This window comes from Oikopleura dioica, chromosome PAR, assembly GCF_907165135.1.
Source record: "Oikopleura dioica chromosome PAR, OKI2018_I68_1.0, whole genome shotgun sequence".
Classification (NCBI taxonomy): domain Eukaryota; kingdom Metazoa; phylum Chordata; class Appendicularia; order Copelata; family Oikopleuridae; genus Oikopleura; species Oikopleura dioica.
In genome coordinates, this window is record NC_137293.1 from 5,562,994 (window position 1) to 5,585,438 (window position 22,445).

Sequence of the window (22,445 nt, forward strand, 5' to 3'; positions counted from 1 at the left end):
GAAGAGGCTCATCCGAAAGCTCTTGAAAAGGTATAAGGCTGATAAAAAAAACTGTATCCGAGTTATTTCGAAATATATTTTTTCAAGCTTACCTTTCAATTCAAAAGTCAAATACATATATTTTAATATTATTTTTATTTATATTTTAAGTTCTACCATTGAAGCTTTTAGAATTTTCTGCAATAAGGAGTCACAGCGCGTCTTTTCGTCTGCAAATATTACACGGTATTAAAAAATTCAAGCTCTGTCTTATGAACTCAATTCTGATTTCTTTTACTTCGAGATGTCACAGAAAGAGGGGAAAATAAGTGCTGAAAAACGAGAGATTCCGGCAAAATATTTGACAGGTGGGAAGTATTGTTTTGGGGGCGGTTCTGTAAGAGGAACATGGGTTCCGAAATGTAAAATATGCTCGTAAGTTATCTTATTAGAAGAAAGTCATATTTTTACTCATTTTCAGCATTGTTCCGGAGAAATTCTACGAGTTTTGCTGCAGCTTCGATTTGTTGGAAAGCAACACATTTTGTATGGATTGTTCTTCAGTCCAGAATTTCAGTCATAACCAAAACTGCTCTTGTGAGGTTCGTCATTTTCATAATCGACGAGATTCACAATATATTCGCTTCAATTGCTTTTACCGTGAATGCTCGGCTTCTCTCTCTTTCAACGAATTTTTCAACCACTATGAACGCTGCCAGTTCTCTTCATATGGTCACGCTCGTTTTCCCGAAGACCTTTCTTCAATTTCCGTCCACCTCCCTGATGATTTCGAAAGAAACCTCAATTTCCGCGAAAACGAGATTCACTCTCTCCGAAATGAAATGCAGCAAATTTTGATTGAAGAAAAAAACGATATGCAACGATCTTATGCTATTCAGCAAACGATGAATGAGAACTCGAAGAAAATTAATCGACTACAAAAGGAAAATGAAAGACTTGCTCGGGATAAAATGCAGATCGACAGGAACCTCGAGGCCTTATCGAGAAGAAAACAAATCGCAAGAGAAAAACGACCATGTGTTCGAATCAGGGTGCACCATCTCTTCATAGTATCATAATTTTTGTTATTAATATGATTTGATTTTAATTTTTAGAAGAGTCTGATGACAATTCTTGTCAAGTCTGCTTCTGTTCCTTCGATAAGAACCAACACCATCGATCCGTCATAACCAGATGCTTCCATTCATTCTGCTTTTCCTGTTTGAATTCTCTGAATCCGAGAAGCTGCCCTAGCTGCCGGGAGTCTTTCCAAATGACCGATGTTCGAAAAATCTTTTGAGACCAAAGAAATTATTTCTCAAGTTTTTTTTCGATGATTTGACTTTTCCTTTGATTTTTCCTCCTTGATTCGTATCTGTCCCTTTTTATTCAAATAAATTTGAAAAATGAATGAAAATTTAAGGTTATGACTCATAACTTATGAGTTTAAATTTCATATTCGATAGAAGATGGACACAAATAAGGGTGTCAATCTGTCAAATCTTCTTACTCAATCGAGGTTGATTAAGGGCATCCCTTTAGGTAATTTTTGAATCAACATTTTTTCTCAATTAATTTCTTATTTATTAAAATGTCGCACAAAAAAGCACTTTGGAATGAATTTGTGCTCTTGAGTCGGTGCTTCGATTCTCGATTAAAAAATCATCTCCCCGTGTGAAGTTCTAATCAGCTGCACCAGCCGAAAAAGCACTTCCTCAAACCAACCGCTTCAATTATTCAAACGAGTGCTCCCGCCATCAGCTTCAGTACTTCACTAGAACTTTCGCCTTTTACACAACTTGACGCAAATTTGCAAAAAAAAAACTATCAAAGGATAAAGAGGGATGATGATCGAGAGATTTCAGAAGCATAGAATACAGTATTAGAGCTCTTGTGACTGTAAAAATGAAGAAGAAACCGATCTTACTGTACATTTGCCTGTTACAATGTCTCTTTACCCAGGTAAGCAGCTGATCTGGTGAAGGATCGATCAAATCCTTTATAAATTCGCATCATGAAGAAGTTCTTCAATTTTTCCGAAAACTAACCACCACTTTCCTTGTCAATATCTAACCTTATTAGTCAACAAACGAGCCCATGAAGGTAAAAAACGCATCTTTGCTCGCTTTTACGGAAATCCAGAAAAGCAAACTATCCATTTTTTGTCGAATTTGCAATTCCCCGATGCAAATTTACGCATCGTCGTAATCATTATCGTTTCATAATGTTATCAGTAGCGCTATTGCATCATCCGTGTTAGTATAGTGGTGAGTATTCCCGCCTGTCACGCGGGCGACCGGGGTTCGATTCCCCGACACGGAGCGTTTTTTTCGCCCTTTTTTCAGCCCTTTTTAGGTGTTGGGCCAGGATGGCGACCGCCAAGAAGTGGTCGGGGGAATGCTTAGCTCGGAACTGGAAGTGGTCGATAATGGATACAGGCATTTAAACGTGATTATTTCTTCGAAAATCCAACAAGAAGAAATTTGCGAAGACGAGGAAAAACGACTGAATTGCAAAAGAACTTTCAAATTTATCGAAAAAGTCAAGGATTTCATCAAACTGTAAGAGTCCCCAGTACAGTCAGATTCACCCTTATTTTGTCAAGCTTGTCAAAATCGATTTACGAAGCTTCCAGGGGTCATTTTTACATCGAAAGCTGCAATATCATCATGCCCAAATCGTGGGACGCGCCACCAGGTTGTCGAAAAACCGAGGGGTAGAGCCTTAATCCCTCTTTTCAGCGAACGAAACAGAAGCGCTGAACTTTGGCGGGACCATTTCCTACATTGACTTTGACGCAATTCCGATTCGGATTTACCCCGACATGGTAAAAACCACTCCTTCCAAATTGGAAGCTCCAATCAAAATTGAATCAAAATTGCATGAATAATCAAAAATTCCATAATCTGCGTAGGGCGAATCAGGCTTTTCAGAGTACAAAGCGGGGCCAGTGTCACGTGACTTGATTTCAGTCAATGTTTGGAATAAGAACAGAAGATCCATGGTCTGGCTTATTCTCCTCCTTGATTTCAAATGTTCTCATTGTTTCTTTTTTTAGCAAAATAAATTGACGGGAGAAAAACTTGTCCGGCGACCATATGCGGTAAAAGCGACCCCTTGTGGATACCAAGGGTCGTATCTAAGGCTGGGCTCGGCAACCTGTGTAGAAAACCTGACTCAGGGTTCTGAAGGGGATTTTTCTGGAACCGACAAAAAAATTTCGACAAATTTTGCGTAGGCGGCTACTCAACTGCTGATCAGCTGGTTTGCCGAATCCAGGCTTCTGATTGGTTGAAATTTTCCACGCAAAATTTGTCGGTTCCAGACACCTCCACTTTTTCTGAAGGGCGGTTTTTTATCAAAGGCCTTTCAGAAGCCTGACTCAGGTTTCTACACAGGTTTCTGAGCCCTAATCTCAGAATGTCGCAAGCATTCATCGAAGACCCCCAAAGCCTGAACTTCACGGCCTATGGAAACCCCGAGAAAATCCTCGCTGGAGAATGGGCAAAGTTCCGCTGGGGCGTTTTCGACGAAACCCCTCCGCCAAACAAGGGCCACGAGTTTTACCTCGCCTCGAATTCGAGAATCGAAGCAAGTCGATGCTCGTTGAAAGTCGAGGGCGATTTGATCTTGAAGGAAGATACTGAAGATGGGAGGATCAAGGGCGATGAGTGTATGCGGATGGAGGCGTTTCAGTCGAGAAATTTATGCGAATTTGTCCCGAAAAAGCAGCAGAAACAATCTGGACTGGGGAGCTTGCTGTTTTCGAGGCATTTGGATGATGTTACGGAGTACTGTGATAATGGTAACGGAATAATTATTGGTTAAGCCTTTAGGTAGGTGTCTGGAACCGACAAAAAAATTTCGACAAATTTCTCGTGGAAATTTTCGACCAATCAGAAGCCTGGATTTTGCAAACCGGCCAATCAGCAGCCGAGTAGCCGCTCACGCAAAATTTGTCGAATTTTTTTTGTCGGTTCCAGACATCGCCCCAAAATTTTACCAATAGAAAAAATTCTAGAATAGATTTTCCGGGAAAATTGAAGAAACCATATATCCTTTTAAAAATCTTTGTTTAAATATGTTTATATTTACAACTACCTTGATGAATTATCACAAATATCTCGATGTAATGCGTAGTGATGGCATGCTATTCATAAAATTTAATTATAAAATTTTATTAAGATCCCGAGAAGAAATTAACCTTCCACAACCGCGACGCCAAAACGCGCCACAACGAAGTCTGCGACACAAAATCCATCTGGGAAGTAATCCGCGCGCACGATGATTTCATCAAGGGCGCCAAAGGAAAACCAGTCCGCGACTTTGACTCGACCAACAAAGGTCTTTGGATGAACACCAAATTCACCGTCATGCGACAAAACAACACGAAAACGGTCCTAACCATCGACACTTCTACCTCCATGGGCGTCGGGAAAAGATGGGAAAATGTGAAAAAAGCGGCGTCGCAATATCTCTCCGCGCTGCCGCACGATGCTCACGTGGGAATCGTCTTTTTCGCCAGACGAGCGTATCAGCGAACAAGAGGCCTGATTCAAATTGAAAACGGCGATTCCAGCGAGCTTCTTCGGCGAAGATTGGAATCTGTCCCGCTCAATTTGGGCACTTCAATCGGCCACGCTCTTCAGGAAGCGATGAAAATGCTCAAGACTTCTGGTCCAATGGATTCGCGGGATTCTGGCGGCTCGATCATTCTCCTATCTGATGGTGCTGAAAGTAATGCGCCGTTCATTGATGAGGATTTGATTCAAGAGCTGATTGATAACAGAGTTACAGTCAATACAATCGCTTTTGGAAAAGACGCCAGCCCAAAGCTTGAAGAAGTCAGTAAGCGGACAAAGGAACGGGCTCGGAAAACTGTGTAGAAAACCTGAGTCAGGGTCTAAAGAGCTTAAATAACCTGTTTAAGACCCTGACTCAGGTTTTCTACGCAGTTTCTTGAGCCCAGAAAAGGGATCATCATACTTTTCCGACCCAGAAAACCCAAGTTCCATCCTTCAAGACGCCTTCATCGCCGAGTTGCAAAAAGATGGCTCCAACGCCCACCCAATCGTTTCGGTAAAACGAGCGATAAACGCTGGCTCGACGGAGGAATTCGACTTCAAGATCGATCAAACAATCGGAAAGGATACGAAAATAACGATTTCCTACGAAACGAATGCGGAAAAGGACAACCGGCCTGAGATCAAGATCAACACTCCCGGCTATCCGAGGCCGATTATTGCTGATATGCAGGAAAAGGGCTTATTTTTTCATTCGGTTTATTTGCAGAATATAATTTTATAATTAAGTTTTTTCAGAAAATTTTGTATAGTTTTCGATTCAGACAGTGATAATGATGATATCGTTTTCATTTTAGCAGTGATTATTGAAAAGCTCTATTTTGAGTTGAATTTAGTTGAAAAAGTTGATGGTATGGGTTTCGTTTTCATTTTAAAATTTTTGAGCTTAGCGGGTATCATCGTTATTTTATCGAAAAATCTGACCAAAAGAGGGCGCTAGCTGATTCGTGTTCAAGATGGTTAGTCTTCTTGTGAACTCCCGCTGAGATTGAACCAGTCAATCGAACCACCAAGAAAATGACCGTCCTCTTTTCGAGATTGTTATGGAAGAAATTTCATCAATAAAAAGCCCTTCTTAGAACAAAGTCTCTGAATCAATCAATCCTGAAACTGGTGAACCAGCTTATACAGTCGCCTGGCGAGAAAACCTCGAAGACGGCCTGATCACTGTCGATTTGACGGGCAAAGCTGACAATGGAACCTACACGATTTACGTCAAAAACGACCACTCGAGCCCCGCTTCTGTCCACATCAACGTCGTCAGTTACGCCAGAGAGCCGGATCGTGAGCCAGTGACGCTGACCCCGACGATTATTCAGAAAAAGATCGCTCCGAGCAACACGGACATTGTCGTCATCTACGCTGCCTTTGCCCAAGGAGAGTTTCCGATTCTTTTCGCCGATCTTTGGGCGGAAGTCACTTTTCCTCTCGAGCGAAACGGGACGATCATGACGACCGAGACGGTCATTTTGACTGATGATGGCAAGCACGATGACGTCATCGCCAACGACGGGATTTACACGGGCATTTTCACGAACATCTTTGAAACGGGGAGATACAGTATCAAAGTGAGAGCGAATGGGGATAACGGAAAAGCTGTGGTTTCAAAAGGACACATGCTGGGAATCGGAGAACTGGACGACGCGGAATATGAAGTCGTGGAAAACGCGGTGCACAAAGAAGTCTGGCAGACGACGCGAAGACGGAAGAGGCGAAATGTCAGAACGACGAGGGATAGGCGGCAATCTGATGGAGAAGAAGATTATGAATACGACGATGGAGAAGAGGGGGTAGAGGAAGAACCGCCAAAGCGAGTGGAAATACCGGTTATTTCGCTAAAAGAACCGGCAACGAATCAAGATCGAGTTGAGCTCAACAGTAAGTTTGACCGGAACAGATATGTTTTCATCATTTTTCTAGAGCAACTGGAAGCCCAAAAACTAGCTCGACTAACTCGAGTCTCCGCGCAAGATACTGAGCGAGTGACAAATCTGGACACGATAGTTATTGAAGCCTCAGAGACAGATCTTTGCGACGAGGGCTTCTTTCATTTCGACGGGTTTTGCTACTTTATTTCCAGGGATGTGCAAGAGCAAAAGAACTTCAAAGAAGCGGAAGACGCCTGCGCCGAAATGGGCGCCGAACTCATCGACATCCGAACTCTCCAAGTCGCCCAATACTTTCTCGTCACCCTGCGAGCTCGCATCAAAGACTTCTGGGCGAGCGACGTCAACGACAAGATCGTCAATCACATCCCCCTGCTCATCGACAACATCTACTCCGTCACGGAAGTCCAGGCAATCCTCGACGGGCTCCTGGGCCGAGTTGCCAAAGAATTTTACTTGCGAAAAAAGGATCAAGAAAATTCTTTCGCCCGAATGGCCAGTATAAGACAGCATAGAGATCCAGACTTTGATAGGGATATCAGACGGCTTTACGAAGATTTGACAAAGAATATTCAAGTGCCAATGACTTATCTCCAGCGCCGTATTTTCGAAAAGCATAAAAAGACGGTCGACGAGTTGTCTCAAGAAGAAATCGAAGAAATCAAAAACGAATGGAAAGGAAAACAGCTTCAAAAGCTGGATCATTTCAAAGAGCAACTAATCGACAGGGAAAAATTCGAATTCCGGTCGCCCCGATTTCTCGCTTCTTTCGAAAGAGCAAAGAGAGAAATCGACTCGCTTCAATTTGGACCGTGTCGGTACAAGGACATTTTTCATCGTTATCGAAAAAATCGAAAGTTCGCGATTTGCCATTCCGAAAAACCGGTCATTTGCCAGCTAATTTCTCCGAAAAACGCGCACAATCGAAACTGCCCCGGGAACTGGACCGATTTTGAAGGACATTTTGACAGCTCAGACATTTGCTATCATTTCAACGAAACAAAACGAAACTTTTTCGAGGCCGAAAAGTACTGTCAGGAAAAAGGAGGAACATTGCTCCGAATAAACTGCGCGAATAAAGAAGTTTTCGAAATCAAGGAAGAAAAAATCGACACTTTTTGGATCTCAAACATGGATACTTCCGGACTCAACGATCTCCAGTGCTCGAAGATGTCTGAAGAAATCATCAGGAAGGCAGAGGTAAGAGACAAAAAAAACCAAAAAGCCCTCCCGAACCGGGAATCGAACCCGGGCCGCCGGAGTGAGAATCCGGAATCCTAACCCCTAGACCATTCGGGACCGGATGCGGAGGGAAATCTTCGATTCTACAAATGATTGAATATTCCTTTCTAGAGTACGATTCCAGAGCCAGAAGAGCCGACAGCGAGTGGGATGCAGATGGATGTCTTTGTGAACAAACCCGTCTTTACATTTGGAAAAACCGGTGCCAACGCATTTGCTCGATCAGAAGTTGTTGAGGATGAAGAGGGAGCATCAACAACTACCACTTCAGCAACAACAACAAGCACGACGATTACAACTTCGACAACATCAACAGAAATGCCATCTTCGACTACGACCTCCGACCCGTTGGATTCTGAAGAGAACGATCCAGCGGAGGGAGAAGAAATCGACGATGGAGTTTACGATGACGATGACGATAACGAAGAGGACGATGATGATGATGTTGAGGAAGATGAGTACAATTCAAACGACGTGTACGAAGAAATGATCAATCAAAACCCCACCGAAGTCCCCATCGTCGATGTCGAAGGTGAAACGTACTGTATGTGGTTCGATGGCCAGCTGCGCGAAGTCACCAACGATTTTCTCTGCAAGAACTTGAAGAAAAACTACATCTGCCAAAAACCAAAGAACGATCTTCTCGCTCCAGCGAGGATTAAAGACCTCGATGTTCAACACTTTACTTCTGGTTCCGAAAAAGACCCCTTGGGCTCCTTCCACATCGGCTTCACCGCAACTGGAAATGACGATTCCCAAGGAAGAGCTGATCGTTATGAAGTCCGAATGGTCGCGACAGAAAAAGGCAAAGAAGCGCTCCGAGATGATTTTGACAAAGGATACCACTTGCAATACAGCGATTTTAGCAATGAAATCACTAGTCGGCCAGATAGTCCGCAAAAGGTCGGGTATTATGAGCGGTTGACCATTCGTTTTGAACATCTTGCTGGCTGCCCGAGAAATCAGCTGATGGATTTGTTGGTCTTGGTCGATACGACTCAGGAATCAGATTTGAAAAATCCGCCCGCACGGTGGCGCCTTTTCCCTAAACGGCGAAAAATCGACCTCCTCGGTAGAAAATCGCTCATAAAGGCAATTTTCTTCCTAGAAAAAAATGTGGAGATGCGGGGGATTGAACCCCGGGCCTTTCACATGCAAAGCGAACGCTCTACCACTGAGCTACATCCCCGTGATCATCGGTCCGAGATCAGTAAGAGTGTATTCAAATCTAAAAATCAGGGAAATCAAACTGCTGGAATCGAGCTCTATCTACCAGCCCATACGCTCAAGATTTTGACCTATATTGGCAATGTTTATAATATAGGACCGGCTCCTTTCATATTGTGATTAAGGGTGTCCCCTAGCCTAAATCCTTCCTCGTAAAAAGCCGCGAAAAAGGCCCTTGGGCGGCTCGTATCGGCTTCGGAACATGGGATGGTCGAGAAATCAGGACGGAAATTTATCCCGATGAAGTTGGAACAAAACACAAACAAAGCTACGAAGAAACAAAGCAAGAAATGAACGAGACGATTTCCAAATTTTACCCAAAAAGCGACAATAAGTTTGATCAAAATTTGAAGAGTTTTGCTCCGTCGAATATTCCTGTAAGTTTTATTAATATTTTCGGACAAAATGGTGGCTAAGCCAGTTGATTGGATGAAAACCCTTGTTTTGCGGCGCGATTCCGGCAACTTCCAAATTTCGCTCTAGAATTATTTTTTCTGCCAATCAAAGCCCGTTATTTCGTACCTTTTAGAATCTTAGCTTGATCTTCTTCAAGCTTTTTTCGCTCTTTTTCTTCGTGCTCTTTTTCCTTCGTTTCGCGCAATTTCTCGCGGTGCATTCGTTTGAAATACTCTTTTCGTTCCTCGAACATTTTTTGCGTCACGATTCCAGTCGGCATTTCCGGGTAGAATCGATCGTTGATGAGATGGGCTTTCGGAGTCATAATCATTTCCTTTGAGTAGTGCATGCAAGTTTTTGTTTTTACGCTGAAAAGGAGAGGATAAAAGGATTGATTGTCACGACTGTCACGAATCTCACAAAGATCACGACTCATTTATCCCGAACAAAGTCAATATCGATTTTATTTGAACAAAAAATAGATAATGCTAGAATGGCTGTTTTGAAAATCGTGACATTCGTGACATTTTTATCTGTCACGATTCGTGACTCACGAAATGCCAGATGACAATCAGAAAAGAGGAAAAAATACTTAATAAAAGGCAATTTTCGTTGTTTTTTATTATTTTTTCCGTGAATCGTGACATTTTTTGCAATTCGTGACGCTCGTGACATTTCTAAGTGGTCATTTTTTATTTAAAAAAGCGCAAAAATCGTCACGAAACGAGAAGAATTCTGAGATGAAAGGCGAATTTCGATTTTTTGAGTGAGTCGTGATATTTTTGCAATTCGTGACAATCGTGACAAAAATCCCAATTTCATCTCACCTTTTTTGATAACCAGAAGTGGAGGTAAACTCAGAAATCGTTCTTGTAAAATCTTGAAGATTGTTCACCCCGGCTTTTTCTCTCAAAATTCCTAAACTATTCTTGAAATCAAGGAAGAAAGAACTAATCGACCTGTAAAGTAAATGTCCTCAATTCTAAAATCTCCTAGGTACGTTTTTCCGACTTGCTCTCCAATCGCTTCCAAAGACTTTCGATTCATGACCGCGCATTGCCCATTGCAGTAGTCGGGGTATTTGTATTTTGGCGGGAACATTTCATACGTGACATTGTATTTGCCCCAGTAGATGGCGCCGTGGTTCCGGCCAGTGTGCCTGAGACACATGATCATTGGTTCCTCTTCCGTCATTGGTCGATGGTAGCAGCTTTCTTTGGGCTCGGCAACCTGTGTCAGAACCTGAGTCAGGGTTCGAAAAGTCTTTTCAGGGTCTTTTCAGGACCCTGACTCAGGTTTTTACTCAGGTTGCCGAGCCCAAATCGTTGATCATCGTCTTCCAGGTCGTTGCAAGCTCTATTGTAGTTCTCGTCCATTTCTTCTTCCCTCATCGAGTTCCGGACGAGTTTTTCGATGTCGCCATGAATCAAAGTATCGGAATCGTGAAAGTAATACTGCGAAATCTTTTCCGAGCAAAATCGAAGAGCGAATTCGTACAAGCTCTTTGTTTTCAGCGGCAAGTTATTGTATGTATCCGGAAAATCCGCGATCACGATGTCGTTGAATTTGTTGAACTCGTCTTCCAGGAAATCTCCTTCTTCCCAAGGTTGGCCGGAAGGAGAAGTTCCGAGGAAGAAGATGTAGTTTTTGATTGCAAGGCCGTTTTGGCGGAAATATCGGCGGATTCGGAAACGTTCTTCTACTGCGTTTCGGGCTGTCTGAAATTTTAGTCAAAAAATAGAAAATTTTAGGCGCCATAAAAAAAAATCGATATTATTACCTTAGTTTTCAGAAATCTAATAAAATTATGAAAATAAAATTTTTATTGAAATAATAAAAAAAATCATTAATAAAAATAATTTTTTTGAAATTTCTGGCAATTTTTTTGGATGGTGTCCGGAACCGACAAAAAATTTCGACAAATTCTGCGTGGAAATTTTCAACCAATCAGAAGCCTGGATTTGCCTTAACGGCCAATCAGCAGCCGAGTAGCCGCCCACGCAAAATTTGTCGAAAATTTTTTGTCGGTTCCAGACACCATCCCAATTTTCTCAAGCTAAAATACAAATCTTACTTTTAGCATGTAGAGAGCCTTATTCCCAATCTGATCACATTGATACTTCTCCACAAACTCGACCGGATATTTGAGAAACCCATTGAACTCCTGTTTCATATCAAATTTGTAAATTGGCGGAATATCATCGCTTTGAAAAGTGAGCGAAATATTCATAGCTTGGGTGTTTGACGGGAGTTCTCGCCCGTAAAACTTTTGGAATCGGTCTTCAGTTTGGGAAATAACAACGGGTGGTAGGATCAGTGGTCGAAGAGAAGCTTCCCATTGGTGTCTTGTAGACTGGGCTTGGCAACCTGTGTAGAAAACCTGAGTCAGGGTCCTTAAAAAGGGGAGGTGTCTGGAACCGACAAAAAAAATTTCGACAAATTTTGCGTGGGCGGCTACTCGGCTGCTGATTGGCCGGTTCGCCGAATCGAGGGTTCTGATTGGTTGAAATTTTCCACGCAGAATTTTTCGTTATTTTTTTGTCGGTTCCAGACACCTCCCCTTAAAGAGCTTTTGCGGGGGTTCGAGCTTCCTTCAGAACCCTGACTCAGGCTTTTACACAGGTCGCCAAGCCAAGCTTGTGAAGGCGAGTTTTGCCATGCGTTTCGGAAAGTCCAGAAACAGGGTCGATCGATGCACGTCCTTTTCTTCCTCGATGAGGGCTAGAACATCTTTTCCGTGGAAAACCAGACCGACTTTTGGCGACCCGAGGATTCCGAAAATCCCCGCTTTGATATTCGCCCTGATTTTCTTTAGCATTTCTTCGTCCAATTGAATCACCGGATTAGCAAGGCTGATGTAGATGTTTTTCTTGGCTCCTTTGTCCTTTTCCACGGCGATGAGGTTGTCAAGAACTGGGTTGTCGAAAGTCCGGAGGCCGTTTTGGACAAGCACGTGATCCATCGAGTGCATCCCCATTTCGACGTAGAGCAGCTTGGTTTCTTTGGACAATTTGTGGGAGATTGTTATTTCTTGATCGATGATGAAGGTCGGTGAAATCGGAAAACCGAGATTCGTCTCGAGCCGTTTGAACTCGTATCTCATCACGCTCATGTACGGCTCGCCAAGCATATTCAACGCGTCCAAATTTCGGTGAAAAGGGACCAAAACCTTCACTTCCCCAATTTCCATCTCGCGTTTCATCCTTTCCCGAGCATTGTCGAGCTCAATTTTACTCTGTAACCAGCCGTAGAAGACGATCAAAAAGCAAATGATATTATTCATTCTTGAAAAAACATATCTTCGCAGCTCGAACATCGCAAAAATGAGCTGTTTTTGACGCAAAAAAGTTTGGAGCGCCGGTGATTTTTATCGCGATTTTTGGCAAAAAAAAGGGTGGAAATTTGAAATTTGTTGATTATTTTTTTCTTTTCAGGGGCAACAGAGAAAAGCGCTGAAATTTGATGATGTTCTTGGATGGAAAGACGATTTGGCGGAAAAAGGTCATTTGAGAGATGAAGGAAAGGATTCGATTGCTGATTTTGAAGACCAAAAAATCAGGCTTTGATTCCTAAAAAAGTCAAAACCGTTGTCCTCTTCATCACTACCCGTGGCGAACAGTGCTGCTCGCCTCTTTCTCTCGCCGAAAAAGCTAGAATTCCTGAGCTTGAATTCGTCTCCCTCGCCATCGGAAACCAACCACCAAAGAATTGGCAAGAAGCGTTCAAATTCGTCCCCGAAACAGACGAAGAACGACTTGATCGACTTCTTGGAACGAAAAGTGAGTCTTCCTTGATTTCAACCATCAATTCTCTCTTTTTCTAGCGTCTTCGACAACAGAAACAGTCGTCGAAACAGCAGAAACAGAATCAGAAAGCCCCGAAATCGCAGCTCGAAAAAGGAGGCGCCGAAGTTCCGAAATCGTCGAACAAGAAAATGAACGGACCAAACGAGCTGGGCAGATTTATGCCAGGAGAAATGCGCTTGATTACAAAGAGGATGAAAAGGTCGACTTTTTCTATCAAATGGAAGATTTGAACACGACTTATCACCATCGAATGTCCAAAGTTACCCAGCTTATTTGCCATGCGAAAGAAACTGAGGTTTGCAATAGAATTATAATTGACACCCTAATAGGGTGACACTATTGTTACTTATGATTGGTTAATTTTCACTGAAATCCAAAAATAAAAACAAAAATCAGAAAATAGAATTTAAAACAGAAATCTGCTAAAAATCGAGAAGCCGCTTGCGGCTTCGAGTATTTAAAATAATTAAGCCGCGCGAAGCGCGGCTTTTTTGCTTTTTCTACTCGAAACTGCAAGCGACTTCTCGATTTTTAGCAGATTTCTGTTTTAAATTCTGTTTTCTGATTTTTGTTTTCATTTTTTTGGAATTTCAGTGAAAATTATCCAATCAGATTTCGAAATTTATTATACTATTCTTTTTCTTTTAGAGAATGAAATATCGAATCTATCTTTTATTCCCTTTTCAGACTCGTTATTTCTCAATCCGTGCCTGCGACAAAGCCGGCAACTGTGGCATCCCCTCTCCGCTCGCCCCAGTTCGAGTCACCCTCTACTACGATTCCAGTCTGAGAAACATGGTAGGCTTGATAAACAGTCTCCCAAGGACATGTTCAACGAACTAATCAAACTTGCCAATATTACCAGATCTGTAATAGACTTTGCTCGATCCGGATCCATTCGGGCTAATAACAGTAGTATTAAATATGAGAGTTAATACCGACAGAAACTGGGTATCAACGCGAAAAACTGAAAATTACCGAATAAATGCCGGCTTTTTCAGTCAAAAATAAAAACGCGAAAGCACGCCTTTTTTGATCGCTGATAATTTTTGAATTCACAAATTATCGGATTCTGGTTGAACCAAATTCAAGCTCCTTCAAAGCTATTCAAAAACTTCAAGGCGAGTTTCAAGCTCAAAAATGAAAATAAAATATTTGTCTGTTGTCCGCTTCCGCTTTCTCTCCCATTTTTGCTATGCGTTTTTTAATAATCACTAACAACCAAATTAACAATCTGAAAAAAAAAACAGTGAGAAACTCGAAAAAAGACGATTTCAATACGCTGATAAGGTCTTGGAGATCAATTTTTCTTCCTTGATTTCGATTGAAAATTCTAGAGAAAAAGACATTTCTTTAAAAATCTACAGAGAGCTTGCTTGATAACGAAATTTTCATCGAGCTTTCTCATTGGTCGATTTTTTAAAGAAAAATCCCTTGAACAGATTTCGACCAATAGGAAGGCTTGATGAAATATTTCGTTATCGTGGTAGCAAGCTGTAGACATTTGAATTAAGAGTTTTAATTCGATATTTTTTGATGAGTCATCGAATATATTTTTCTTTTGAAATTTACAGAGTTGATAACGAAATTTTCATCGAGCCTTCTCATTGGTCGACTTTTTAAAAAAAATCCCCTCTTCAATTTTCGACCAATAGGAAGGCCCGATGAAATATTTCGTTATCAATGCAGCAAGCTGTAGATATTTGATGACTGAGTTTTTGAAACACAATTTATGATGAGTCATCGAAAATTTGTTTCTTTCATGATTTTCGATCTCCAAAAAAGACCCACTCAAAAAGAAATCGAGCAATTTATTTACCAAGCAAAATTTCTTCTGAAAAAGGAAAAAGAAGAGCACCCAATCAAAGACTTAATTTTGAACCCTGGCGTTGTCGAAAACCAGCGTCAAAAAGCGCTAGAACAGATGGAACAGCTTTGGTCTCTCTTTTTAAACAAGAATATTTTGCGAAAATAAGGGTGATCGGAAAAAAGCGCATAGCACGAGAAGCAGCGGCACAGGCGGAGAGGATTTTTGATGCTCATTTCAGCGTTTATGGCATAATTGTGAGTTTTGGAATTCCAACTCACCAAATCTTAATTTGGCCTGATTAAACAAATCATTTTTCTAGCCCGAACTTCCGCAGAAGAACGAACTCACTGGTGGAGACAAGGATAAACAACAACAAACTGGTGGTGGTGCAGTTATTGGTGCTTCCCTTGGTGCTATTGGCATCATTTTGTGACGGGTTAAAAATTGTTCAAAACGGGCCAAAAATGGTCGATGCTGTTTTAACCCGGAAAAGGTGGCCTTAGTTGTAGTGGCCTTCCTCTTCGGTTCGAGGAAAAAGAAAAATCAGGGCAAATCAAAAGGTGCCTCCAAAGCTGGTTCTCGCCATGGATCTGCTGGGAGGTAAGCAAAAAGAATTTGGCTATTTTAAAATTTTAGAAAAAAACTTGCATCTGCGAGAAAATCTATCTCGGCCGCGCCCAAGAGGTTAAAACGCGCCAAAATTTTGGTCACGCGACTGTTTTTATATTCGTTTTACTGGGGTTAAAGACTGTTACCCCCTTATTTGGAGCCTAAGGGCTTCCCTTTTTCTTACAGTGTGAATCATACGGTATTTGAGGCAGTTGAATCAATTGCTAAACAAATTAGATTTTTTGATACTAAAAAGTTTTTAGGAAAGCGTCGACTGGGAAGGACAATTCTGACAGAAGATCGATCCGCTCTGGAAAATCAACTGGAAACTCAGTCTCTGCTGTCAAGGCAAAACAACGGCTGGCAAGTAGAAGTGGCGGAGCCGGTGCTCAAGTCAAAGTAAGAAAAAAGAGTTGAGACAATTCTTTTTTCGCTAGAAGATCACTTTTAATCGATATTATTCTTTTTAGGGTCGAAAACAGTCGATAGCTTCAAACACTTCAAGCAACAAAAGTGGCGTAAGAAGAGGGCCAAAAGCAAGTACAGTCAAGCTCAAGGCGAAGAAGCGAAACCAATCGACGCTAAACAAGTAGTTCAAAACTCATTTCAAAAGTTCAGTCCAATAAATGTAAAGAAAAAAGAAATGGATTTTATTTCACAAATTGATGAGCGCGTAAGTGATGGAGAATAATTGATTTGAGAAGGAATTTTGCAGGCTTATAATTTTCTGAAAAGACAAATAAATGAGTTATTTTTTTAAAATGCCTTACCGTCAGTTGTTTTTTCATTTTTACTCTTCTTTTGGGGTCAATGTGATGGAGTAAGCTTCAAGACAGAGATACCACGTTCCTTTCTTCATGTGAATTGTTTCGTGAATTAACTTGCTTGTGTTATTGCCATCACTGTAAACATAATCTCCGAATTCTTTCAAGCAATGAGAAATCTTTTTCTCAACGACATAGTATCGTTGGTTGATGGGAATTCTGATTTCAGCGCCGAAATGTTCGATTAATGTGTTCTGGATAACGTATTCGGATTTAATTTGGTCGATTCGGTCAACGACCATTTGGTGAAAAAAAACTTTATATATTTTGTCTGTCGGACAAAAATCATAAATAGCGCCGGTAACTGTCAGTGGACGATCAATTTTATCCATTTGATGGTGAAGAAACACTTAAGAATATATCAAAAATAAAGATCATACTTATACTGTTAAAATTTTACCAGTTTCAAAATTGAAATCAGCTTTCACATAACTTTTTTTTGTTAGAATCTCCCATCCACTGTCATTCAAATATGTTTTGAATTTGAGTCTCTTGAGAAGCGTTTCGACTGGAGTGTATTGAAATTTTTGTTCTCCTTCTTTCGGATTTAGATTCAATCCAGTCATGCTTCGTGGATAAATGACCATCGTTATTGTAGTGAAAATTCTTTCCATCGAAAAACGGTCTTTCATAATTGCTTCAGAAACACTTTTCAAGTCATGTTTGAGTGCCCATCTCAGAAGAGTAGTGACCGAGATCGGCACACACAGATTTGTGTCTTTTTGGTTAACGACATTTTTCGTCAGATTTTCGAAGTTGAGGTTCATTTGTTTTGTGAGATTTTCTTTCATATTTGACATTGCAGAAGATTTCCCAAGATATGGATCGTTTTGAACGTCATATGATGATGCATGCTTTAAAGAAATAACCTTTGAAACACCTTCGATTCCCCCAGCTGGAATCTGACCCCAAGACTTGTGGAACCATCCAGCACGAAATTCCTTAATTATTAACAAGTGTTCTTTCTTATGCTTGAATACCGTTAATTCTTTTTTAATCTGATCTCTATCAGCGTCTGTCTCTATTGGTTTGAACAAAAGATACCAGGCGGTATTCCAATCGCATAAAGTCCACACGTGCACTGGGAATTCGACGTCCATTATAAAATTGTTTGCACCGGTATCCACCAACTGAACAATAGTCGAAAATGCAGGTGTGCCCGCATCTAAAAGAAAAGTTTGTCTTACGAGTATTTATGGCTGACACTGACTATGTCGCCGAATGTCGCCGAATGTCGCCAAAAAAAAACAAAAACACCATGTTCTAGAAAACTTCGATTCCTGGTCATAAAATCGTTTTCTTATAGAAAATACTATTATGATCGTTAAAAATGTAATTTTAACAGAAATTAGCATAAAATTAGCCATATGAAACCTAAACTAAACATCCCGTCAAGAAATCTTTGTGCGCTTCGCGCCTGGATAGAAGGAAACTCAAAGAGTGAGTCTGTCAATTTTTGCGCCTCCGTCATTTTCTAGAACGATTTTATTTTGATACCGAGACGTTTTTTTTTTATTTTGAGGCTATTTTCAACAAAATGGCGACATTCAGCGACATTCGGCGACATAGTCAGTGCGTCCCGTATTTATCGTTCTTACGTATATATCTGAGTTGTTCATATCTACTCCCTCTCGGTGAATAACCCATTTCTTCATAGCTCTTTTTTCGTCTAATTCTTTGAATGACTCCGAAATCGCTCCACTTTGGAACGTCGCCAACAAGAAGAACGTTCGCCGGTTTGGCGTCTAATTGTTTGATCCCAACGCGATCTAAATATTTGAATCCTGCTTCGATTTCAGGGAGCATATTTTTCCTCTTTTCTATGCTCAAAGGTTTAGCATCAGTCAGTCGGTCTTTCAAGTTGCCATCGCATTTCTCCATGATCGTTATGCATCCCAAACAGTCAACTTTCATTTTATCATTTTGTAGGAAAATTTCAATATTGGAGTAGTGTTTCACTACATTTCTGTGAAATGGGATCGCATTTTTGCTTTTATAGGATTCAGCGATTTCGTAATCTGAATGTCAATTTGATACCAATTTGAGCTTCTTAATTTGATTGACAAAATTACCTTTAGAAAGATTGATTTTAAAATGCAGCTCCTCATCCTTCAGGGCCTTCGTAAACAGCGCTGGATCAAAACATTGAACTCTAACGGCAACTTTAAGGTCTCCAAAACTTTCATCGAAAACTATTGCTTCTCCTCCCGCTGAAATGATTTCTTCTTTACGCAAATCAAGGTTCCAGTTTCCATTTTCAGCTTTTAAATTTGATCGTTGAATTTTGATTTTTGCCTTGGAAAATCCCCACATATTCTTTTTTGTATATTCTGCATTTTCCGAAAGAATTTTTTTTTGCAGCTCCGTAGCCGGCCAACTTCTGTAACCGGTTGTAATTTTGGTGGGAAAACCTCTGATTTTATCATAGTGATAGATTTTAAATTCTATTTTGCCTTTTCCATTCTCAAAAATCACCTCTGACCATCCAGGTATTTTTCTTAATTCATCATTTTCACCTTCGAGCTCCATTCTCTCGACGGACAAGATCAGTCTATCCAAATCATTCCTTGTCGTTTCTCTCTTCAAATTCTTTTTAAAACCCTCAAGCCATTCCTCAATCGCTTCTTTTGTCAATTCTTTTGGATGCGTCGATACAAGTAAATTGTTTTCATCGGTTTCTTGACATTCCTCGTCCTTCCACCAATAAGACCATATCGAGTACCAATAAGAGTATATATAGCTACTTTTTCCACGCCTCGAAATTAAAAATGTGAGTTTTTAAAATTGCTCTTCTCAAAAACGGGAGATCATAAAAACTCAAAAATTTTTCAAAAAATTGACTACTTTCAACTAACTTTTTTTTGATAAAAGCGTCGCTGAATTCCTACCCGTTTTGCGAGGTCAAGTCATTGCGCCACCGTGTCGTTAAAAAATCAGAAACCTATTCATCGGCTCAACATCTTCAGAGAAATTCGGTCATAAATATGAATCGCAAAGCTTCATTCGTAACAGCTTCATGAGTCGACTCAAATTGAGCTCTTATGAATTTCGCTGATTATCAACCACCATGACTTAACGACTCTAGATTCTCGCCTTTAGATGCGATTTTATGATTTCAAAGACTCATTCTTTGACAATTGTAAGCAGCAGACCGAGAGCGCCAGTCGACCATCCGATTAAAATGGTTAATTTAAAGTCGAAAAAAGATACAGCCAAGATTTATTCACAATGATACTAGTCAGATCGATAAGCAGAAATAGACACGGTCAAAAATTTTTTGAAGACACAAAAATACGCAAAACTATCGGTAATATGAATCAACACGAATTCTCCAACGCTAGGCGGCTCTAGAAAGCCTCCGTCCAACATTCGAAACTTGATGGAGCGCTGCTAGTGACGCCCTGCGCGCAGCGGACCAGAGTGACGCGATGCGGCCAACTCCAACGTGAGCGGAAACGTCGACTTCCGGACGCTTTAAAACAAGCTCGTATAAGAGAGGGTCGACAATGAGTAACACTCTGTCCTTCACTAACCTTGTAATCTCCTCCAACTTTCTTTTCGTCAAGTTCTTCTTGGACCTTTCTGTTGGCTTCTGCGATCGCTGCTAGTCGTAGCTTGTAAGCTCCTGTTCCGTATAGATTGTAGTGGAAGAGGTCCTTACTCATCCAGACTTTTTCGTTGTCCCTGAATATCAAACTGTGGAGAAAACCTGAGTCAGGATCAGAATAAAACCATTCTAATCTATTCTCATATCCTGGCGAAGCCGCTTTGCGGCTTCGTTTTTAAAAAAGCCGCTACGCGGCTTTTCATTTATGACATTTCAGACCCTGACTCAGGTTTTCTACACAGATTACTGCGGTCAGAAGTTTTGTAAGAAAAGCCCTTTCTCAGAAAATTAATTGTTTGCAACTTTACCTTTTTCTGTCCATAGCATGTTTCGCAACAGAAAAAAACGAATTGAGCTTCTGATGAAGTTGACCTTCGTGAACATCAATAAACGGAATTCGCTCGCCAGTCTTCATTCTGCTCATTCCCATATGATGAAAAAACGATCGATCAGTCTGATAGCAAAATTGAAATCAACAACGATTTTTCTTTCGAAAGAACTCACCTCGGTTCTTGAGCAAAGCCCGAATTTGTCCTGATCGCATTCCATTTTGAGGAACTCTTCCAGCGACTTGAAAAAGTACCTTCCATATCCATGCCCGCGATGGGATTTCTGAAAGAGGAAAGATCATTTTCTTTCTTTTCTCGAAAAAGACCTTGATGACAAATTCGTCGATGTAGGCCATGTTTGTGGATCCAGCAACTCGGAGCATTTTGCAGTGCGCGATTGGGTCCATATCGCATTTGTGAATTTTCGAAATGTAGTCGGAGCGAATCTTTCAAAGAGTCAAAGGAGTTGAAATTGAAAGGATTTAGACTGTGTTTATTTTAAAGCGATAAAACTTAACTGCAGACCTGTGTCTTACTGTAACGGCTTGCAGATAAGAGGTGGCAAAAGTGACCCACACGGGTAGAATTTATTGCCGTCAGGGTCTTTTGTTTCTGTAAGTTCTCAGCGCTAAGTCGTTCTAGAACGAAATTTACTGTACCAACTACCAAGTAATGACTCTTTCCAAAATAACATGCATTGGTAACTCATCTGTACTCTCATGGAGCGAGGCGAGTCTTTGCTTATACAAGCATTTTTACTCAAACTCTATTTTGATTCGAGGCTCAGGAATCAAGGATGGGTGGAAAATGCTTTCCTGATACTTTTTGGCCGTCGTTTTCAAAGGAAATTCGTCTTGTAGGAGCCGAAGAGTTTCATTTATTGGAGATTTTTCTTCTTCAAAGTCGTAAATTAGCTAAAATAATCAAAAAAACATGCCGAAAAGCGGCACGAATCAAGAAAAAAAATGAATTTTCGAAAGACCAATAAGATTGCTGAATTTGACCTACCGGCCAATCAAAACTCAGATCCATAAAATCACTTTATTTTCTTGGTTTTGACCCAAAAAAATGCTAAAATTTTGGATTCTATTGGTAAAAAATATGAATTTTGGCCTAAAAATGTCTCATTTTGGTGATTTTGGGCTCTAGAAAATGGTCAAAACCGGCCATTTACCTGGAGTTTTTTGAAGTTATCTTGGCATTCGTGAAGTTTCATGATGATGAAGTCCTCATGTTTGTGAATTTTGTTGGTGCTAGAAATTCTCGATAGAGGCATTGTTGAATTTCAAAAAACCGAAAAATAAAGGAACTCGAGGAGAAAATAAGATCGGCTTCTGACTGTGTCTAAAATCAGACAGCAGCGAGATTTGCATAAAATGAACGTATTTTTATTGAGTGCAAGGGGCGAAAAAACGGTGCAAGGTGGTTATTGAAGATTTTTCGCTGTCATCAGCATTGTCCCTTCTGAGTCGAAACTGAAGCTAGTACCGCGTATGTTCTGACCTCAAACTTACCCGCAAAAAAAGCGATAAACGGCTCTTACCATTTTCCACATCATTTGAGTAACCCCGGGTCAAAGACGTTTATCCCGTAAATTACCGCGATTTTCATGTTTAAAAACACTTTTTTGCTAGAATTCCGGTTCAAAATCGCAGATATTATTCGGCAATCTGTGTAAAAACCCTGAGTTAGGGTCTGAAAGTTCTTTAAGGGTGTCAACATCGATTTCGGGCTTACTTTTTCCCCGGTTTAAAACTAATCGACTAATGAAACAAACCTTAAGTCAATCGATGTTAATAAAAAGCCGCGTAGCGGCTTTTTCAAAATCGAAGCCGCGAAGCGGCTTCGCAAAACTTTTCTTATTTCTTATTCTTCTTATTTATATTGGAGTTCTGGATTTTGCAGAACCTGACTCAGGTTCTCTACACAGATTTTTTTTCCGTAAAACTATCTCGATATTTAAAATCATACCCATTTTTGTTGAGCAAAACCATCTTTTTTCTGACTTTTTTTTCAAAAATAAATGATCGAACTTTTCTGACTTCTGACTCTCGAACAACTGAAACCTCCTTGTCTACGTATTTCTGACCAATATGCTGACCCGAGCCGGAAAGGTAATTTCTTCACTTTCACTCTTTTTTTCCAGC

At 40.7% G+C, this 22,445-nt stretch overlaps 7 protein-coding genes, 2 long non-coding RNA genes and 3 other non-coding genes across 13 annotated transcripts; 5 read left to right on the forward strand and 7 right to left on the reverse strand.

Annotated features, from left to right (window-relative positions):
• The first annotated feature begins 273 nt into the window (after window positions 1-273).
• On the forward strand, window positions 274-1,334 carry LOC145704605 (uncharacterized). Its single transcript, XM_081782064.1, has 3 exons — window positions 274-414; window positions 461-1,049; window positions 1,095-1,334. Exons 1-3 carry the CDS (start codon window positions 284-286, stop codon window positions 1,167-1,169), a joined length of 795 nt encoding a protein of 264 aa, XP_081638190.1. The 5' UTR covers window positions 274-283; the 3' UTR covers window positions 1,170-1,334.
• Window positions 1,335-2,229: 895 nt separating this feature from the next.
• On the forward strand, window positions 2,230-2,301 carry TRNAD-GUC (transfer RNA aspartic acid (anticodon GUC)). The gene has a single exon. It is a non-coding gene; the product is annotated as a tRNA-Asp (tRNA).
• A 39-nt stretch (window positions 2,302-2,340) lies between these two features.
• Window positions 2,341-9,059, forward strand: LOC145701440 (uncharacterized). The gene is made up of 11 exons (XM_081778660.1): window positions 2,341-2,540; window positions 2,585-2,676; window positions 2,721-2,806; window positions 3,038-3,123; window positions 3,399-3,784; window positions 4,165-4,847; window positions 4,954-5,259; window positions 5,642-6,440; window positions 6,483-7,648; window positions 7,802-8,762; window positions 9,043-9,059. Exons 1-11 carry the CDS (start codon window positions 2,377-2,379, stop codon window positions 9,057-9,059), a joined length of 4,746 nt encoding a protein of 1,581 aa, XP_081634786.1. The 5' UTR covers window positions 2,341-2,376.
• On the reverse strand, window positions 7,676-7,747 carry TRNAE-CUC (transfer RNA glutamic acid (anticodon CUC)). Its single transcript has one exon. It is a non-coding gene; the product is annotated as a tRNA-Glu (tRNA).
• Window positions 8,808-8,879, reverse strand: TRNAA-UGC (transfer RNA alanine (anticodon UGC)). The gene has a single exon. It is a non-coding gene; the product is annotated as a tRNA-Ala (tRNA).
• A 222-nt stretch (window positions 9,060-9,281) lies between the features above and the next one.
• On the reverse strand, window positions 9,282-10,521 carry LOC145704081 (uncharacterized). The gene is made up of 4 exons (XM_081781512.1): window positions 10,273-10,521; window positions 10,141-10,231; window positions 9,440-9,681; window positions 9,282-9,396 (listed from the first exon to the last, which is right to left on the reverse strand). The coding sequence occupies exons 1-4, from the start codon at window positions 10,505-10,507 to the stop codon at window positions 9,305-9,307; spliced, it is 660 nt and encodes a 219-aa protein (XP_081637638.1). The 5' UTR covers window positions 10,508-10,521; the 3' UTR covers window positions 9,282-9,304.
• Window positions 10,522-10,560: 39 nt separating this feature from the next.
• Window positions 10,561-11,650, reverse strand: LOC145705023 (uncharacterized). The gene is made up of 2 exons (XM_081782472.1): window positions 11,388-11,650; window positions 10,561-11,031 (listed from the first exon to the last, which is right to left on the reverse strand). The coding sequence occupies exons 1-2, from the start codon at window positions 11,541-11,543 to the stop codon at window positions 10,561-10,563; spliced, it is 627 nt and encodes a 208-aa protein (XP_081638598.1). The 5' UTR covers window positions 11,544-11,650.
• Window positions 11,651-12,778: 1,128 nt separating this feature from the next.
• Window positions 12,779-15,362, forward strand: LOC145701441 (uncharacterized). Its single transcript, XM_081778662.1, has 5 exons — window positions 12,779-12,814; window positions 12,873-13,092; window positions 13,137-13,414; window positions 13,807-13,917; window positions 15,249-15,362. The coding sequence occupies exons 1-5, from the start codon at window positions 12,779-12,781 to the stop codon at window positions 15,360-15,362; spliced, it is 759 nt and encodes a 252-aa protein (XP_081634788.1).
• A 59-nt stretch (window positions 15,363-15,421) lies between these two features.
• On the forward strand, window positions 15,422-16,150 carry LOC145703031 (uncharacterized). 2 transcript variants are annotated; one of them, XR_014134347.1, is made up of 4 exons: window positions 15,444-15,529; window positions 15,566-15,613; window positions 15,802-15,937; window positions 16,009-16,150. It is a non-coding gene; the product is annotated as an uncharacterized LOC145703031 (long non-coding RNA). The 2 variants fall into 2 exon arrangements; XR_014134348.1 differs by lacking the exon at window positions 15,566-15,613 and having other exon boundaries at window positions 15,422-15,529.
• A 17-nt stretch (window positions 16,151-16,167) lies between these two features.
• Window positions 16,168-19,238, reverse strand: LOC145703029 (uncharacterized). The gene is made up of 6 exons (XM_081780337.1): window positions 18,435-19,238; window positions 17,961-18,380; window positions 17,343-17,527; window positions 16,763-17,303; window positions 16,309-16,711; window positions 16,168-16,265 (listed from the first exon to the last, which is right to left on the reverse strand). Exons 1-5 carry the CDS (start codon window positions 18,889-18,891, stop codon window positions 16,329-16,331), a joined length of 1,986 nt encoding a protein of 661 aa, XP_081636463.1. The 5' UTR covers window positions 18,892-19,238; the 3' UTR covers window positions 16,168-16,265; window positions 16,309-16,328.
• Window positions 19,239-19,565: 327 nt separating this feature from the next.
• LOC145702193 (uncharacterized) lies at window positions 19,566-20,776 on the reverse strand. The gene is made up of 5 exons (XM_081779404.1): window positions 20,625-20,776; window positions 20,474-20,581; window positions 20,278-20,423; window positions 19,896-20,046; window positions 19,566-19,834 (listed from the first exon to the last, which is right to left on the reverse strand). The coding sequence occupies exons 1-5, from the start codon at window positions 20,703-20,705 to the stop codon at window positions 19,700-19,702; spliced, it is 621 nt and encodes a 206-aa protein (XP_081635530.1). The 5' UTR covers window positions 20,706-20,776; the 3' UTR covers window positions 19,566-19,699.
• Window positions 20,777-21,033: 257 nt separating this feature from the next.
• LOC145702194 (uncharacterized) lies at window positions 21,034-22,387 on the reverse strand. The gene is made up of 3 exons (XR_014134296.1): window positions 22,270-22,387; window positions 21,473-21,551; window positions 21,034-21,212 (listed from the first exon to the last, which is right to left on the reverse strand). It is a non-coding gene; the product is annotated as an uncharacterized LOC145702194 (long non-coding RNA).
• Window positions 22,388-22,445: the final 58 nt, after the last annotated feature.